The following is an 18801-nucleotide window of genomic DNA, read 5'->3' as shown; positions in this document are numbered from 1 at the left end:
GGTGTTTCCATAATCTGATCAATGATTCTTTCATGCACTGATATCAACTGTCTGTTTGTTCATCCACCTATTCTCTCAGCTACAAGATTAAACTCTAATCTTCTGCTTAAAGAATTTCAATGACTCTCTACTTTCCATTAAATTAAATATAGATCTCTTGGCCTAGGATTGAAAGTCCTCTCTAACAATGCCCTACTCTGACCACCCAGTTCTATCTCCTCCTAGTTAATTGCAGTATAGGAAGCAGCAGTGTTCTTATCTCCCAAAACCTCATAGTCATTATCTTCAAATCCCTAGAGCACCTGTAGTATTAATAAATTCATTTACTTATCCATTCAACCAGTACTTACTTATCATCTAATATGTACTAAACATTGTTCTCAGAGCTGGAGGTATCGCAGTGAATAAAATAAAGGTTTCGGCTCTCATAGAACTTATGTTGTGGTGGAGAAAGAAAATAAATCCAGTTGATATGAAAAATATATATTGTTAGATATTAACAAACACTAAAAGAAGAAAAGCAATAAAGGGAGTTATGGATTGTTGTGTTGCAGTTGGGCAAAGTAAGCTCATAATTTTAAGCAGAGTGTTTAGCACAGGTTTCACAAAGAAGCAAAGACTTGGAGGAGATGAGGGCACAGGTCCTACAGAGACCTGAGGGAAGAGCACGCCAGGCAGGAGAAGAGAAAACCTAAGACCCAGGTGAGACACATGTTTGGCTTATGACAGGAAGAGTGTAGAAATAAACTCCAAAGGGTAGATGGGCACCAGCTACTTTAGACCTTGACTTTTGCTGTAAGAAGAAAAGCCATTGGAAGGTTTCGAGGAGAGGAGAAACATGACGTGACTTTTTTTTTAAATCAGTTTGATCATTACACTGAAATTAGATAATTAAAGCCTGGAGTAAAGCCAAAGAATGTTGCAAGACTCTAAGCAAAAACTAGTGATGGCTTGGACCTGAGTGAGTATACTGCGGGTGGTGAAAAGTGGTCACAGTCTGGATATATTCTGAATGGAGCACTAAAAGAATATGGAATATAAGAGGAAGAGAAGAAGGAAGGATGACTTCAAGGTTTTTAACTTGAGCAACTAAAACAGCACTGTCGGAGAGGATACACTGTAAGCCACACATGTAATTTTTAATATTCTGAGAGCCATATTTAAAAGATTGAAAAGACAAAGAGGAAGTTAATTTTTAATGTATATCTTATTTAGTCCAATACAAGAAAATATTTCAACTAGTAATCAATATGAAAAATTATTAATATTTTTTCAAACTCAGTCTTTGAAATCCATATTTTACTTTTTATAGCACATCTAACTTTGGAATAGCCATACTGAGAGTGCTCAACAGCTACATGTGGTCAGTGGCTACCATAGTGGGATAGTGCAGAACTACAATGATGAAGTGTTTTTTTTTCTTTCTTTTTTTGTTACAGGCATACTAAATGTAATGGGGGTACTAGTCATAGTTTAAATTTCAATAGTAAATCATGAGAGGAAATGCAATGTTCACCAAAAAGTGTAGTTAATAAATGATGGTACAACCAAGTAGCTACCAAAGGCTAGATTCCCAAAGAATATATAAGAGTATATAAAACATGCTCATGGAGTTCCCGTCGTGGCGCAGTGGTTGACGAATCCGACTAGGAACCATGAGGTTGTGGGTTCAATCCCTGCCCTTGCTCAGTGGGTTAACGATCTGGCGTTGCCGTGAGCTGTGGTGTAGGTTGCAGACACGGCTCGGATCCCGCGTTGCTGTGGCTCTGGCGTAGGCCAGTGGCTACAGCTCCGATTAGACCCCTAGCCTGGGAATCTCCATATGCCGCGGAAGCGGCCCAAAGAAATAGCAAAAAGACAAAATAAATAAATATCCTGTGAGCAGTAAAGCAGCCCAAAGAAATAGCAAAAAAAAAAAAAAAAAAAAAAAACATGCTCATAGTAAAGTGGGGTGGAGTTAGAGAAAGAAAACAGTGCCCACAAAATTATGTCATGAATGGTGGTGAGAAATAAATATACATACCCATGTGAGTCTGGAAAGGCATAACCTAAAGTAGTGTTAACATTGATTACTTCTGGGATACCTGATACAAGAGAGACTAGGTTTGACACAGGGGAATGGTCAGGAGTTGTGGACACATTATATTTGGGATAATTATGGGATACCCCAAGTGAAAATACGTTGTCTTGAGTCCAAGAGAGAGGTTCAGAAATATAAATTTGGAAACTGTCAGTGTATAGATGGAATTTAAAGTCAAGAGACTGTGTGAGGTCACAGAGACTGAGTTTCAACAGAGAAGAACTTTCAGGGTTCTGAAATACTCCAGTTTTCATAGTCAGAAAGATGATGAGGAACCAGCAGACTGGGAAGAAGAGCAATTTAAGATGAAGCAAAACCAGAAGATGCAGTGTTTGAAAGAGTAGAGAAAGACCACCTGTTTCAAATTGTAACTACAAGCCAAGTCGGGAGGACTGAGAACTGACATTGGCTTTGATCTGAAAGCCACTGTGATGCTTCCTGGAGCAGTTTTGGTGGAGAGGTGGGTTCTGAAAGGAGTGGATGCAAGATTAGGAGGAAATGAACTGCAGAGAACATGTGTACACTTCACATGAGCAGTTTTGCTGTGAAAGGAAACACAAAATAATAGGGGTGTTTGTGTGAGTCTGGTATCATATCCCTTGTATTCTCATCTCTCCCACACTGTCTTAAGTTCCTGGAAGTGCAGAAAGCCTCTGAGTCCAATATTGCTTTTATGGCAAAGAATTTTAAATGTGTGTCCAGCAGCAACAGTAATTTTACACAGGCTAGCACACTGACTGCTGAGGGAAGCAAGTGAGTTACCATGAGAGTAATTCATGATTCAGATCATCAATAGGAGAAACCCCTCAACTCAAGGTAAACACTTCTGAAAAGTAACTGCAATCTGGTAATTACTGGCTGTCAGAAAAGCAAAGTATAAATGTCTTTGTAACTCAGTGAGGGCTTTCATCAAGAATGATCATTTTCTCTTTGTCAAAGCTCAAGTTTAAAAACCACTAAACCCTCTATTTCTCTGACCTTACTGCAAAGATGAAAAAAATCCCAAATATTGAAACTTCAGGCAGATAACTAGTGGTATATCTATATAACACAAAAGACCACAGACTGTAAAACAAATCAATACAAGAGATTGGTAAAGTGAAAAATACACTTGACTAGAAAAATCAATTATTCTTTAAATTTTCAACATTTTACTAAGTCTAGATAAATTTCAAGCTATTATTTTTATACAATCAGTCTTTCCACAATGTTTCAACCTAACTGGGAAATCATCATAGAGCTAATATGTCAGAGGGTAATTCTGGGTAACTATGATGTCTAGCATATTTGATTCTTGGCAAAAGAAGGTCTTCCTCTTTAAGTTAAATTTGGAAAACACAAGGTGTTTCTAAATAGAATGTAGGAACATTATTTTAAAAACTTAGCACCCAAGACTGGGAAATAATGGCCAGAGAACGAGCAGGATAGTGAAACAGTGATGTTGAAGAAATGTCAACTTCTGAGGTTTATAAACTTAGATTTTAATCAAATGAAAACTAACTGGCAATTTAGTGCAGAAGTTTCAATGGGTACATATGACAATCTATTTCACTCACCAAGAAACACTCAAAAATAATTCTACTGGTGCTGCTTCTTTATCTGGTCCTATTGACTTAACAAGACTCCAATTTTTTTTTCTTTTTTTCTTTTTGCCTTTTCTAGGGCCGCTCGCTTGGCATATGGAGATGCCCAGGCTAGGGGTCCAATCAGAACTGTAGCCGTTGGCCTACACCAGAGCCACAGCAACACAGGATCCGAGCCATGTCTGCGACCTACACCACAGCTCATGGCAAGGCCAGATCCTTAACCCACTGAGCAAGGGCAGGGATCAAACCCGCAACCTCATGGTTCCTAGTCGGATTTGTTAACTACTGAGCCATGATGGGAACTCCAACAAGACTACAATTTCTAAGCATAAATCTCAGTGCTCTGTTTCAAAGCCCCTTTTCCTGGGTTACAGATTCTAACTTCAACTTCTCTCCATAACCAACCATGTCCCTTCCTTCTGCCTACTCTCCTTTAATTTCACCAACCTCCTACCCATCTCAAGGAAATACTGATAACTGTACAAACAAGAGTGTGCAGCAGGAGATATGAGGGCCAGAATCCTCGGTGTATACCATGATGCTTTATGATCAGTAGTTCAATAAACAGGATTGGGGTTGATTAAAATAAATGTCACTGTGTGGCCAAAGCGAGATGGAAGCAAGAGTAAAGAGAAGGACTGGGATGGGACACATTCACTGTAAAGTAATTTTCTTTTTTTTTTGGCTTCACCCATGGCATCCGGAAGTTCCTGCGCCAGGGATCCAACCTTTGCCACAGAAGTGGCAACACTGGGTCCTTAACCACTAGGCCAGTAGAAAACTTCTCATTGTAAAGCAATTCCATGTTTGTGAGAGCATGTGTGCTGCATGTGTGGACGTGTGTGAAAAAGAGAAAAAGACATTCTATGATAGAACACAAGAGAAAGATATGGGAGTTTTTAAGTCAGGCAAATGGGACTAAGAGAGGTGGGGGGGGTAAAAAAATTAAAAAGGATAACAATGGGTCTGTCATCAAGTAAATATATCAGTCCATTTAGAGTTTCAGGAAAAATTTACTTTTCAGGCAAATGGAAATACAATGAATTTCTCTAATCCCAAACTGGCAAGCTGGAATTTGCCACTTGGCAAAAATTACCATGAAAATAAAGCAATAATAGTTATTAAGTGATAAGAAAGTTATTCTCCACATATAGTTCTGTTCTTAGCTGAAATGCCTTGAAATTTGAGGTCATGTTGTCCTTTAATTCTGCCTTGTGCTTAGTGCACCGTCATGCACGTGAGGGCATTCAATAGTAATCACTGAGATTGCACTTTGATTGACGAGAGCAAGACTGACCTTTGCCAAGAAGGAAAACAATGCCACCTGACTCCTGTCATACTTTAATATTCCAACTGGCAAGTCATATTCCTCTATCATTTTCTCTTGAGATTACTGGGAAAATTTTTTAGCTTAAATTAATGATGTGTATTCATTCTTGGAAGGTTTGAATTTATAAAAATCTTTGGGCTAGTAAGCTTATTCCCTTCCTCATGAATACTGAAGGCTGCTTGAGGGTCTCCCGTAGTCCTGCCCTTCATGGAGAAAAGGCATCTATTTCTCAGCATGGCCGTGGCTAAACCCAGGAACCAAACCCCTGCCCCCACACCAGTTTTTCTTTTGCAAAACAGACAATAAGCACCAGGCCTGAGTGCAGTTCTCTCTAAACCTCCCACCTCCTGACTATTCCCATGGTGCAGTGGTTGCAGCAACAAATCACCCCTGCACCCCTACCTGCCCCCTGCAGAAGGCAACAAGCATCAGTCTTCTTGTCTCCATGTCTTTTTAGGTCCTGCTGCTCAAACTTTCTTTTCTTTAATTTGCCCCAGGACACAGATTTTGTTTGCAAAACCAATACCCTTTATTTTCATTAATCCTCCCTCCAAAGCTATCTTAGAGGAGTTGATGGGGAAAAAAAAAAAAATGGTTCAGCTATAGAACCTCACAACCCTAACAGAAATAGGGGCCTTCCACAAATTAAAAAAACAAAACTTTCTTTGTAAATAATCCCAATAATTGCTTTTCTTTTTGCAAGTTTGACCCATCTTAAAGGTTGAAGTCAAATTAAAGCAATAATAAATGAAAGGAAAACAAGCGAATGCAAGGTCAGTAGGCTTGTGGTAGTTCTCTGATCTGCAAAGCCTTTGGGAACAGGAAAGACTTAGGACAACTTCCCAGTTCCATCACTTACTTGCTCATTGCCTTTACCTCTGTTACTAGGAAAATCCCCCTAGACACAAAACCCTGAGCTGGTTTTCAAAATAGTCAATGAGAAATCATAACAGTCTTTGAAGTGTCTGATTCTGAAGTCTCCTTCCATCTTCTCCACCACCCACCGACCAAATGCAATTCAGAACCTCAAACTCTCGTCTCCATTAGTTCCTTTATCTCTGATCTCTCTCAAAGATAAACTTTAAAGATAATTTTTAACAAAGTTAAAGGATCAGTAAAGCAACTGAGCCAGTTCAAAATGATTTAAAGATTAAACAGTCTCTTCTATTACAGAGAAGGCAGCTGCTCTGTGAAGCTGTTTTTTTTTTTTTTTTCTTTTTTTCTTTTTCTTTTCTGTAATGAAACAGAGAGATTTCATCTCTACTCACTGTAATTTACCATCGCTGGGGAAAGTCAGTATTGAATTGAATATTCCGTATATGTTTAAAATATGTTTAAAGGTGTTTGGGTTTTGTTCATTTATATTTTCAGTTTTATTTATTTATATCATTTATCAAATCAGTTAACCAGCTGATTTTAATATTTAACTTCGTTGTCAAATAACAGTTTTCCTTTAATGATAATTTGAAAGACAAATCCCATGATGGCATAAAATTAAATTTCGCTTTTATACAGAATTCTAAGGTTGTTTTATCTCTCCAGTACCAAATAGAACCAATGTCACAATAACTACCTCTTGCAAAGAAATGCGTGGCATTCCACAAGTCCTTTTTTTCTAAACAAGGGTCTTAAGGTACTGTCCAGTTTTCCTCCAAAAAATTATTCCAAAATTAAAAAAGAATACTTGCAGAAAAACAGTTGATTTTCTTTCCATCTCCTTTCCTTAGAACCACAGCAAAATGTGATTTTAGGCTTTCTGTCCCAAAGTAATATGCTTGAGTACTTTCTCCTCTGCATCTTCTACTACTAGTGTTTAACAAAGAAGGTTTAAAACTACTACTAACTATAAATTATCTTATGCTTAGTATAGATGGATTAATGTGCTATGAATTGTCTTAAGTTTAAGATAAATACAGGATGTGAACAACATGAGAAATTATATTTGCAACTGTTGGACTTAAGTCTAGTGTTATGATTATGGTAACAGACTGTGTACCTTTCCTAGGAAACCGCATAGGGCATACCTGCCAGATTCATTTGATGGGTCTTATGACTCACATGGCTTAATGACGGATCAATGAACGACAGTGTTATTCAAAGCTCAGGGCTACTAGATCTCAGGCTCTCTAGTGGCCCAGCCATTACCCTTCGGCTTCTAAAGAAACACAGGCTCATTCACATAGGAGTTAACTAATGGAATTTTCACAATCCCAAATCAGCTTTGTTTAATTAACTTCATCTAATGTGAGACTCTCACTAAAAATATTAAGCTGAGAATAGTGTCACTTTATAAGGCTGACATCTGTGCCTCAGAGTTTTGAACATTTGAGTTGGTGAAACATTTTTTTCCTAATATGATTTTCCCTCATTAATTATCTTGAGGCATTTTAACATCCTGGGGATGATGCATTTACTGAACTAGGTCAAGATTTCATGGCTTCTGTTGGCAATCACCAGTTTAAGTTAGGGTTATCAGTAAAAAAGTCTTATTTGCAAATTTGACATTGATAGAATCAGCCATGCATTTTGTAATCCCTGGGGTGGGCACAATAATGGTCCCCAAAGATTTCCATGTCCCAATCCCCCAGAACCTGTGATTCTGTTACCTTACATGATAGAAAGGATTTTGCAGATGTGATTAAGAATAAGGATCTTAAAATGGACTATTTATCCTGGATTATCGGTGGGAGAGGGGGTTACATCTAATCACAAGTCCCTGAAAATGGAGGACCCTTTTTGGCCTCAAAGAACCAGAGAGAGGGCCATGTAAAGACTCATCTGTACCTTCTAGCTGTTAAGATAAAGGAGGGGGTCCATAAGCCACCAAGTCTGCAGTCATCTGTTACAGCAACAAAAGAAAAATAATACACTTTCTGTTATTATACTGGTTTTTAATCACTCCTTTTGTGGGAGAAAGTAAAAGTTGACTGGGAAAAAGTGTTCAACCCCAAATGGGACATGTGGCACCATGTAAATGAAAACTAGACTGTTCAAGTGTAGGCATCCAGGGCCCAAACCTGGCTCTGCCATTAAATGAACACAGAGATTTGGGATAAGCAAGTAACCAATCCCTCACAATTTGAGCTTCTCTCCTCTCACTGGACGAAACGTTTATTTCTAGGTCCATGTCCTCTATACTTCTTCCTCTCATTCTTCTGGACACTGGTTTTATTTAGCTTGTTATCTTTCTAGTGAGAGCCAAAGCAATCCTTTTTCTGCCATATTTCATTGCCTCACATTGATCAAGTCTACAGAGCTGGCATTTCTATATTTCAGCAGGAACAAGTGCAAATATGTGAAAACTCAAAAATTCTTAGTACTACATAAAAATAAAATGAAAACTCTCCTAAACCAATTTTTATAATCACCCTGCCTAAAACTGCTTGGAACCACTTCTTAACTCAAGCATGAAGTGTAATCTTTATAGCACACTCTATATAAAACTGCTACTTGATGGGTTAAGTCAGCAGGAGTATATTTTCATGGATATCTTAAGAGTTCAAAACAGCAGAATGATTTTTTTATTACAAAGAGTTAGCTACTCAATAGATTATATTACCCAAAACATTAATAGAACAAAGAGCAAAATCTGATGTATCATAGCCCAGATTACAATAGTCTTCTTTCCATCACAAATATCATGAAAGTGTTTTAATAAAAGGGTTTTAGAAAGTATGGAAACAGTTAATGTTGACTTAATTTCCTTAACATTTAACATATCATAATCTAAAATAGGTAGTATCATAATTTCTCTCTACTTTTCAGGAACTTTTTTTGATGGCAATTAATGGCAAATTTTTAAACACAAACAGGAATAAGAGTTACAAATAGTTTTAAAAAACATCAAACATTTTAGCGTATTTTTAAGGTAGAAAGGAATACATATAAACATTTATGACATTCAAGATAAGACAGATAACCTCTACATAAAACTAAATTTTTAATTTCAACCTTTTTGTTACACTCTCTCACAACTACATTTTTCACTAATTCTTTAACGAAAGGTGACTAAAGAGCACCATCAATCCACTAATAATACCACACAAAAACAAAGCAAAGGGAGAAAGCAGGATATATTCCAGAAGACTACAAAAAAATTTAAGCAACAAAATGCCAGTTTTAATCAACATCTCTCTAGGAATGGACAGTCTAAACCATTTACTGACCTCTCAGAAAAGCCTGTCCACCTCTACACAGAATAAAGGTTCAGTTACATAAAGAAATGGGAGAATCCCTTTCCCATCCACTCCCCTCCCCTTTATTCCCCTGCAAAGCTTTCCATTAATCAATTAAAAACAGCCTTTGCCTACCATCTCCATTTAAACACAATATTACATTCTTCACAGAATATGCTGAAAGAGTCCCTTGGGAATCAGCAAGAGGAAATAAATGCACAACTAACTCTGCCATATGGACAGAACTCTGGGAATGGAGAGATTCAGACAGAGGCAGTAGAGAGAAAGCTGTGTGTCTCATCATTTAGTGTTTATTGACAGCACACATTATAGTAGAAAACTAACTTTTCAAAGGAAATATCCATTCATGGCTCTTCTATTTGAATGTTTTAAGTGCTTCTACAGTATTCTTTTTGTAAAGCTTAACACAGCTGTCTTAGCCTTAAGAAGCATGGGTATATATTAAAGGAAAATCTTATAAAGCCCTGATTTCATTTGTGACAATAATAGGAACATTATGTTTATTACCAAATTGCAAGATATTTTGAAAAGCATTAAAAGTATGAAATATGTAGGAAATGATGGTTATCAATGTACTTTAAACTTCACATATACCCCATAACTAAATCTTTGTTTTACAACTTAAGTTTTAATTTATTTAAAACACAAATTCTCGGAGTTCCCGTCGTGGCGCAGTGGTTAACGAATCCGACTGGGAACCATGAGGTTGCGGGTTCGGTCCCTACCCTTGCTCAGTGGGTTAACGATCCGGCGTTGCCCTGAGCTGTGGTGCAGGTCGCAGACGCGGCTCGGATCCCGCGTTGCTGTGGCTCTGGCGTAGGCCGGTGGCTACAGCTCTGATTCAACCCCTAGCCTGGGAACCTCCATATGCCGCGGGAGCGGCCCAAGAAATAGCAACAACAACAACAACAACAAAAAAGACAAAAAAAAACACAAATTCTCAATCTGACTTGGCCCTTCTTTTTCATAGTATCTTCCCATAACATCTTAGACAGTCAAATATTAATACTGTTTAAAACTGGAAAAATATATAAAGTATCAATAAAAATATAAAATTCACACCCTTAAAAAAACCACATTTGTGCTGTGACACCTGTCAAAATATTTTAAGGAATTCATATATTTCAAATAATTTGAAATAAAAATCTCTACTGTGTTTGCTATTGCTTCTTACCAGGGAGAGTAGCAAGCATTACATTGTGCAATCACAGTTATTTTATAAGCCCATCCCACATGTGTGTGATTATACACACAAACACACATTTTAAGTACAAACTGTAAGTCTATTCTAGGTAATTGGCTGAAAGGTTCCCATATACTATGATTTCAGTCAGGAGTATATCTTAGAAAGCAAGTAACCATTCATACACTTGAAAGAGAATAATAGAAGCATGGTAATTCTCTGATATGCAAAACAAGGCACTTACCTTCCATTTCTAGGGACGTCTGAAATCAAACTGGAAACCGAGCGGGTGAGGGGCTTTATTACAGGGTGAATCATCCCCACGTAAATGCTCTGAACAACCCCTGGATGCATACTGACATCATCAGGAGAGACTTGGAGGCAGAGGATACTATGGTAACCAAGCAATGTGCTGGGAGACAGAAGCCTTTAATTGCTTTAACAACTTCCTGGGGCTTGAGCTACCAGGCTTGGATTTGCTAAGTAGGAAATGAAGGTTGTCACAGAAGCAGCGAGTGTGACACAGAGCAAGGGGACTCAATGAATTCTGAATCTATTCACTGTGATGTGACTTTTTAATGACAAATGTCATTACATGATTCCATTAGCAACATTCTTCTCACAGCTGAAGCTCTGACGAAGTCACAGGTCAATAAATAATGCTCCTGGGTAGCAACAGTGTAAGTATTCATAGATAGTTTTCTCACTTAAAACACATTAATATTATTACACTACAAACATCCTTTTCCTTGAGGGCGAATACTCGATTCCCTTGAAAAGAAGGTTCACATCTGTGCCTTCGGAGGTCAGAGTACTGACAACAATGAAAACTGATGCTCTCTATTTACTTCTCCAGGAGGCAGCAGCTGCCTGGTCCATTTATCTCTGAACTCCAGTAAATCCCTGCCAATATATCGCTTATCTAGAAAACACTCCCAACGAAATACCTAATTATGACACCCAGATAAAATCAGCAGAACTCTGCTGTCTTATTGTTCCACACAGCCTTCTTGATTAAGTCTCCTATCACAGGCAGAATTACTTCTAACAACCCCAAACTATACATAATTTAAAACTTCCCTTTGAACTATGTCCTCCCCTGCATCTGTCACCCCTTTCACAGGAACATAGCTCCTCTTAAAAATACCAGATTTAAAGTAATTGCTTAAAATAACAATGTTTCAACATCAAACTGAGTCTATAATGATATATCATGCTTATTTGATCAGAGATGCTTTAATAAGTATATAATTTATCTGTACTATAAAAACTATTGTTTTCTTCTTTATGAATATTGGATTGACATGTTTTTAAATAATATCATGGTCCAATTTTTCTAGTACAAAGACTACAATTATAAAGATAAGCAAATAACTTTGCAGATCTTCTTTAAGATACTCATGATACAATAAAAAATGAAGGTTGTCATTCTGTACTGTATTCTCAGGTCCAATCTATTTCAAAGAAACTATTATTATCTCTATTTCAATTAAGATGAAGCTAAGCCTACCTTTTAATGTTTCCCTTGTGAGTAAATACTATATAAATGTATAGCAACAACACTGCTTACAAAAATAATAAAGTGGAATACCAGAGCACCACTTTACAATCTGGATAAATGTAGAGAATTTTAACCTAACTGACAAGTTGGACTGTTCACTACTGTTGAGTTTGGGGAGAGTTCTAAAAGAAGAAAGGTAAGGTCAGCCCTCACAAAGAAATAATAATGCCATTTTCCTTAACTTAGGTAAAGTGAAAAAGCTTTCCAACAAAAAGGAATTACTCCTACCCTTTCGCATGTTTTTCCTGAGATACCAAGTTTGAGAAGCAAAGCATGCAAAATTTACCGTGAAATTTGTGGAAATACCGTAGCTATATAATACCTCTACATATATACACATACATATACATAACATACGATTCAAATTTCAAAATAAATATTTGAAAATGCATTGAAAAATGTGCAGAAGATATATACCCAACTGCTAAGAGTGGTTACTTCAGATAGTTTCAATTACAGAGAATCCTCCACTTTTTATATCATATACTTCTAAACATTAAAAATTTCTTTTACTATAGATATGAATTACTACTGTAATTTAAAAATTAGAAATTCATCTAAATGTGTTCTGAACTTGCAATCCTAATTTACTGGCTCTCAGAGAAGACCAATGACATTCAGTGGATTGGATCCTAACATACCAGGCAGACTAAACGACTCTTACCAGGAGATGATCCACCTATCTAAGCAAAATTAGATTGTGGAAAGCAAAGAAAGGTTATCTAGACCACATGCACACAAAGGGAGCAGGTGTATCGAGTATTCTACAGATGGAATGGTCATAAAGTAAGAGTGCAAGAGGAAAGCTAGTTTGTTAGGTTTTATTAGAAAGGTATAGCTTAGAAAAGAGCCTCTCCGGGTCCTCATGTGCTGAATGCTGAGGAAGCTCTAGGTCACCACCTTCTGCCTGCAGTGCTCACCCCCTGGGCTGCAGGCTAACCAAAAGATAGTTTTGATTGTTCTTGACTTTGAGCTTAATATTAGAATTGTTTTTTAAAATCATCTAAGTTAATTTTTGGAAGTTAATTAATATGATCTTTTCATTGCCATGGTTCTTATAAATATGTAATTTAATTAAATATTTTACACATCATTAAAAAAAAAAAAAAAAACAGAGCCTATCCAAAAATAACATCTATCCAAAAATCTGACGACTACACAAAGTTGAAGGGAATATGGAGGAACAGAAATCAAGTGTCAGTGAAACAAATGGCGCCAGATGGCCAGATTTTGTGCCCTGTTAAAGGGCCTCATGTCTCCAGTGTTCATTCCCTATACCCAGGCTTTATTTAGTTTTTATTCTCCTCTTACTCTACAAAGACAGCTTAATGTTTCATGTTCTTAGTGTTCTATTTCCTCTTGCCACTCCACTAAATCTCTTGATCTTACCATCTTCTTAAAGTAGATCATAAACTCTTAAATTGACAACTATCTCCTGCCCTTGGAGTCTCAAGGATAGCACAGAGAGGCCCTGTGAAATGCATGCCCACATTGGCTACTCTCAGCCCACAGCCGGGCACTAGGACAAAACCTACCCAATAAGAGCACTTGCTCCACCAGGCTCTTACATCTTACTGGTTAACTGCATACCCCCTTTTATCTGTCCTAAATAACAGAAAACCCACTTCTTATTTCCCAGTGGATCTTAAGGCTTCATAGACATCCAAACAATATTATAATTGTCTCAGACAGAAAGAAAATAAAAGAAGGCAAAATATTTTTTCACAAGAAAAAAGATTTAGCAAAGAAATCATCTCATAACTGTTAAAAGTATTATAAACCTCATCTACAAACCCCTGAATCCTTAAATTGAAGTTTAGGGCTCAAGACCCTAGGCTTATTTCTTAAACTGAAGTAAATTCATGTGGCAAGTGCCAATTCAGAAGCAAATGGAGGTTAAACTGCCACTTCTGAGGGGCTATTTGGCCAGGATTTCTAAAGCCTTGACTAGGTAGCTACAGTGGCCAGTCTTCCTTCTCCCTGAAATGACTTTTCTGATAAGGCAAAACACCCTTAATCCTCACCTAGCTTTGCCTAGCTTTGTTAGGTTGAACCTACTTCCCTCCAGCCCAGATAAGCAACATTCTTGGCTCCTCCAGTCTTGATACAATACTTTTGCTAATTCCAGTTAAACATAGGATAAGGACTGAAAAAAGACAGTATATATGGGATTTTATTATCAGCATTTGAGGTTAATAAAACAAATTTATTTGTTAATAAAACAAATTCATACTGATTTAATGAAAAAGCACCACGAGAACTTCCAATAGCAAAGGGTTCTATCTTTCCATCACCCGTAAACCCAGGCATTAACTAAAGTTTCCTGATCCATCTCCTCTTTGCTCCAGTCCCACACTTATCCCTCCAGCTTAGATCTTCTCTAACAGTCATCTCACGACACACTGGTCCATGGGCTTCCCGACTTCAGTGTCTCACCTCTTTAATGTATTACTTTGTTCTTAACAAGTCTTCACAAATCATTGCCTTCACCAGATTACCAGAAAACTCAAAATCTTGACGTGCTCCCCCTGTGGGCCACTGAATCAAGTGCAGATTTTATAGCTTCACTGTAAACCCATCTTGGCCTGCCTTATCTTGGGGCACCTTTGGCTACAGCCAGTTAGACAATCTGATACACATAATTATTTATGCACCCATATTATCTGCTCTTATTGTCTCCTCCTCCTGGAATTCCACTCTTATCTCTCCATTCTGCACTCCCTATCCCAACTCCTCCTGCCTCTCTCCCCTACCAACCTAACCCCACCAGTCTCTCAAGACCAGAGATTGCTTCCTGCCCCCAAATTTCAGTGTTTTCCACCTAGCTAAATGGGTTTAAAATATGCTATTACTTAGTTATTATCATGTATGTTATTTCCCTCTTCCTTTAATCTTCTGAAAGGAAGAAACAAATTCTACATTTGCCTCTTATTCTCAATATAGTGCCACAACTTGCCTTTGGCATTCACTTGATACTTAATGAATAAATAAACAAAAATTGTATTATGTCCTAATATTTTTACTTTGGAAAGTGATATTTTGATTTTTCCAAAAATTAAAATATTTCACTTAATCTTTGAAACAACGTAGTATGGCAGGGCAAGGCATAAATTGGATTTTCACCCCTTAGAAATGAAAAGTAAAAACAGAGTCTCAAAATGATGCAATGATTTCTCTTGAATCACACAGTTTATGGGTCCCCTGGTGCCCCACAGGCTCTTCACCTGGACATCCACTGCTCCGATGACAGCCAGAAAGGAAGTGCTCTCATAGCCCTTCACAGCAAATCCACTGTTTCTGAAGAATTAAGGCTGTTATGGCCTTAATTTTTCTTCCTCACCAGTGACCCATGGCAGAGTCATTCACATCACCATAACATTCTCAAGGCAATTCATGAGGCTTGGGAGAAACACTTCTTGGCACCCATTTCTCCTCCCTATATCCAGCTACAAGCCTACCTTCTCAAAGGAAAAAAAAGTATCTTACCTCACTGATTCAATTATTCTGGGCAAATCCTTGACTTTTCTAAACATCAGACCCTCATTTTGAAAAAGAAAAAAACACGGGTACTACCTCATACTATAATTTTGAAGATAAAGATAATGCATAAAGTACTGGCTCATCAAAACTCTCAATTAAAAAGTTATTACAATTAATAATAATGAACAAAACCACAGAAAATCAGATTATACCACTTTCTTTGAAAGGCTTCATTTGTATTCCAGGACAGTCTTGTAACTGGATGATGAGGAAGCAGAAATTGGCCAAGTTAGAGCTTGAATAATTAAGTGGAGGGGAACTCAGTTTTTTTGTTGATTAAATGAGGGAGTTGGTCTTTTCCAGGCTACCATTCTATGTGCCATGAAAGCATTCTATAGCAATGCTTTAATTTCTCCCACACAAATAAATGCCCCCTTCTACAACCAACTCTAGCAGAGTGCCCAGTGTATGGGTTCTTTTCTCAGTCCATGTAATAGACTAAAATTACTCAAAGTTTTTTCTTAATTTAAATCTTGCTTTCATTAAAACATCTAGGACAATATCTTTATATGATCATTGAATTCATCCATGATTCAACTACCTTTTATGCTTTCTGCAAACTCAACACTGATTATTAAGCCTTCAATGTTTTGAAAATAAAAGCCAAAGGAATTATAGATAATGGCTTACTCTAATACCAATAACCTATTTCAACATTTCATGATTTTAATTTTGATTATAATTCCCAAAGAAGCACTGGATTAAGTTCTAATATACTTTTTCTAAAGAGGTCAGTTGAAGATAAGTTCCCATTTTAGTTTCTCAATTAGTAGAACTTTAAAATACCTTTTCCCTAGGATACGAATAAAGTACTTCAAGAGAAATCTAGAGCATTTGTATGAATCCAAGCATAGATATTGTTTTCATGAAATAAAAGGAAACATAAGAGAGGTTAAAGATGATGGCTGCAGCCTAGGAAGACCAACAGAGCTGAAAGGGTCTGACAGCAGGATGTGGGTTATAATGCCTCTGAATGAAATCCTTTTGTGCAAGGGTCTTGCAAAGGGCATCCAGGCAGGACTGTGTGTTTGGATTTAAATTAATCAAGTGGTCAGTTCCACAATGCTAAGATTCCTTCCGTTTAACTGATGAAGGCAGGTTTACCGGCAGTTCCTGAACGATGTCAATAGTTTTAAAAAGGTCAAATGCAGCAACACACACCAAATGTCCTAGAGTGAAAAGCACCAGTAACTCCTCCCTCTATAATCTGCTGGGTGTGATTTATTAAATACAATAGATATCCCATTTTTAATTCACTGCCCTGGTTTAATTTCCCTTTTTACCTTTTTCCCCCAAAAGCTGAAACACGGTTATGCATTTTAATGATATACATTACAAGATTGCCTGTTTTATTCTATAGTATGTCTGATGAAAACAATACAAATAGCCCAGCTTCCCTACCTCTTTTTGCAAGGGGGTTGGGTGATGGGGCGGAAAGACATGGAGGTGGAACTATTCTAGTCAAGAGGGACCAAGTACAACCAAAGAATTATCTGTGTTATTAACACAAACTCACAAAAAGAAAGCTATAGCCACTGTCAAATAAAAAATGCTCAAGAAACAGCGTTATATAAAAAGTAAGCACTCCAGCCAGGTGGAAAATTCCAGCTGGGTTCAAAACCATGGATTCTAGCCCTTTGGGAGTGTCTTTAAAATCTGGTGTTTCATTGTTTTTCCAAAGCAGTAAAGGACTGAATGCATTCTTGTAAAATATTAATCATGCGTTTCTTGGGCACTGAGTTGAAAAGGGAAAGGGCAGAGAAGATAAGCCAAGGATACTAGAGGATGAAGTGATCAGAACCAGCTCTTGTCTTACAATACCACAGAAACAACTTCCGGCCCAGGGACTCAAAGGAAGTTCCAAGAACTCAACACAGCCCCTCCCTCAGGCTGATGTCCCTGACCTTCAATCAAGGAAAGGAAGGCATTGTGGCATGGTTTTTAGAGCACAGCACTGGGCCTAAATTCTAGCTCTGCCACCTCTAATCCCTGTGATCTTGGGCAAGCTACTTAAACTCCCAGGGCATCACTCCTGTCACCTATAAAATTAAGGAAAGAATAATCATACCTCTGAAGGTTGTTGAGAGCATTCCTCTGAGCCAGGTACAGTTTCAAGTATCAGGAATACAGTGCTGAATAAGCCATAAAAGGCCACTGATTTCAGGGAGCTTGCATTCTGGGTTGGGAGATAAAACAGCACACAATTAAATAAGTAACATAATCTTATATACACGGCAAAAGGCTCTGAAGAATATATCATAAGATGATGGGATAAGAAACTGACTAGATGGGAGATGACTTAGATACAGTTGTCAGAGAGAAACCTTAGTCTCGTAGAAATGGCATTTGAATAAGGAGAAAGAGCAAGATACATAAAATCAAAGGACAGAGTCTTCCAGGCACAGAGATCAGTAAGAACAAAGGTCTTAAGACAGGAATGAGCTCAGAAAGTACAGGGAACATGAAGAAGCCCACAGTGACTGAAGGATAATGAGCAGTGAGCAATAAGTGTAGATACCTATTAGACAATTAATTGAAGGAGTCAAGTAACAAATTAATTAATGAATAGAGGTTAAGGTAGAGGAGAGAGCTGGAAATATAAACCTGGGATTCACTAAAAACACAATTTTCTGTAAAGCACCCACCACAGTGCCTGAGCAGTATGATTATGGGTAACCAATCTCTTCATTCCCACTTTTCCAAGTAACTTAATTGACATTTGCAGTAGGGAGACTTGTCAGCAAAAAGAAAGAAGGAAGTCAGGCAGGGCTGGACTGGTTCAGAGAGAACAAACAGGTCTCATGGTGCATGCCAGCATCTACAAAATAGTAGGAGGCTTCCTGGTGTTCTGAGTTGAGCAGGATTCTGAGGCCAGCTAGGGACCTGTGCAACAATGTATCCCATTATTTGCAAAATATAAAAATGTTACAGAGTTCCAAGGCTCTGGAATTGACATTTTTTGTTCACCATGAGTTTTAAATATTTTTATTTTTGAGAATAAATAATATGAACTAGATACCATCACTATTCCTATTTTATTTTATTTTATTTATTTATTTTTGTCTTTTTTCCATTTCTTGGGCAGGCTCTCATGGCATATGGAGGTTCCCAGGCTAGGGGTCTAATCGGAGCTGTAGCCACCGGCCTACGCCAGAGCCACAGCAACGCAGGATCCGAGCCGCGTCTGCAACCTGCACCACAGCTCACAGCAATGCCGGATCATTAACCCACTGAGCAAGGCCAGGGATCGAACCCGAAACCTCATGGCTCCTAGTCGGGTTTGTTAACCACTGCGCCACGATGGGAACTCCACTATCCCTATTTT

At 37.8% G+C, this 18801-nt stretch overlaps 1 protein-coding gene across 1 annotated transcript in view; it reads right to left on the bottom strand.

Annotated features, from left to right (window-relative positions):
- The window catches only part of LOC125124706 (uncharacterized), a 92253-nt gene that overhangs the window by 27353 nt on the left and 46099 nt on the right, over positions 1 to 18801 (bottom strand). The window contains exon 4 of the mRNA XM_047774732.1: positions 17545 to 17652. Coding sequence (XP_047630688.1) covers positions 17545 to 17652 — 108 coding nt within the window. The remainder of the gene's footprint in view (positions 1 to 17544; positions 17653 to 18801) is intronic.

The sequence above is a fragment of the Phacochoerus africanus genome, chromosome 4 (genome assembly GCF_016906955.1).
Source record: "Phacochoerus africanus isolate WHEZ1 chromosome 4, ROS_Pafr_v1, whole genome shotgun sequence".
Lineage (NCBI taxonomy): Eukaryota > Metazoa > Chordata > Mammalia > Artiodactyla > Suidae > Phacochoerus > Phacochoerus africanus.
This window is presented reverse-complemented; position numbering and strand designations above follow the sequence as displayed.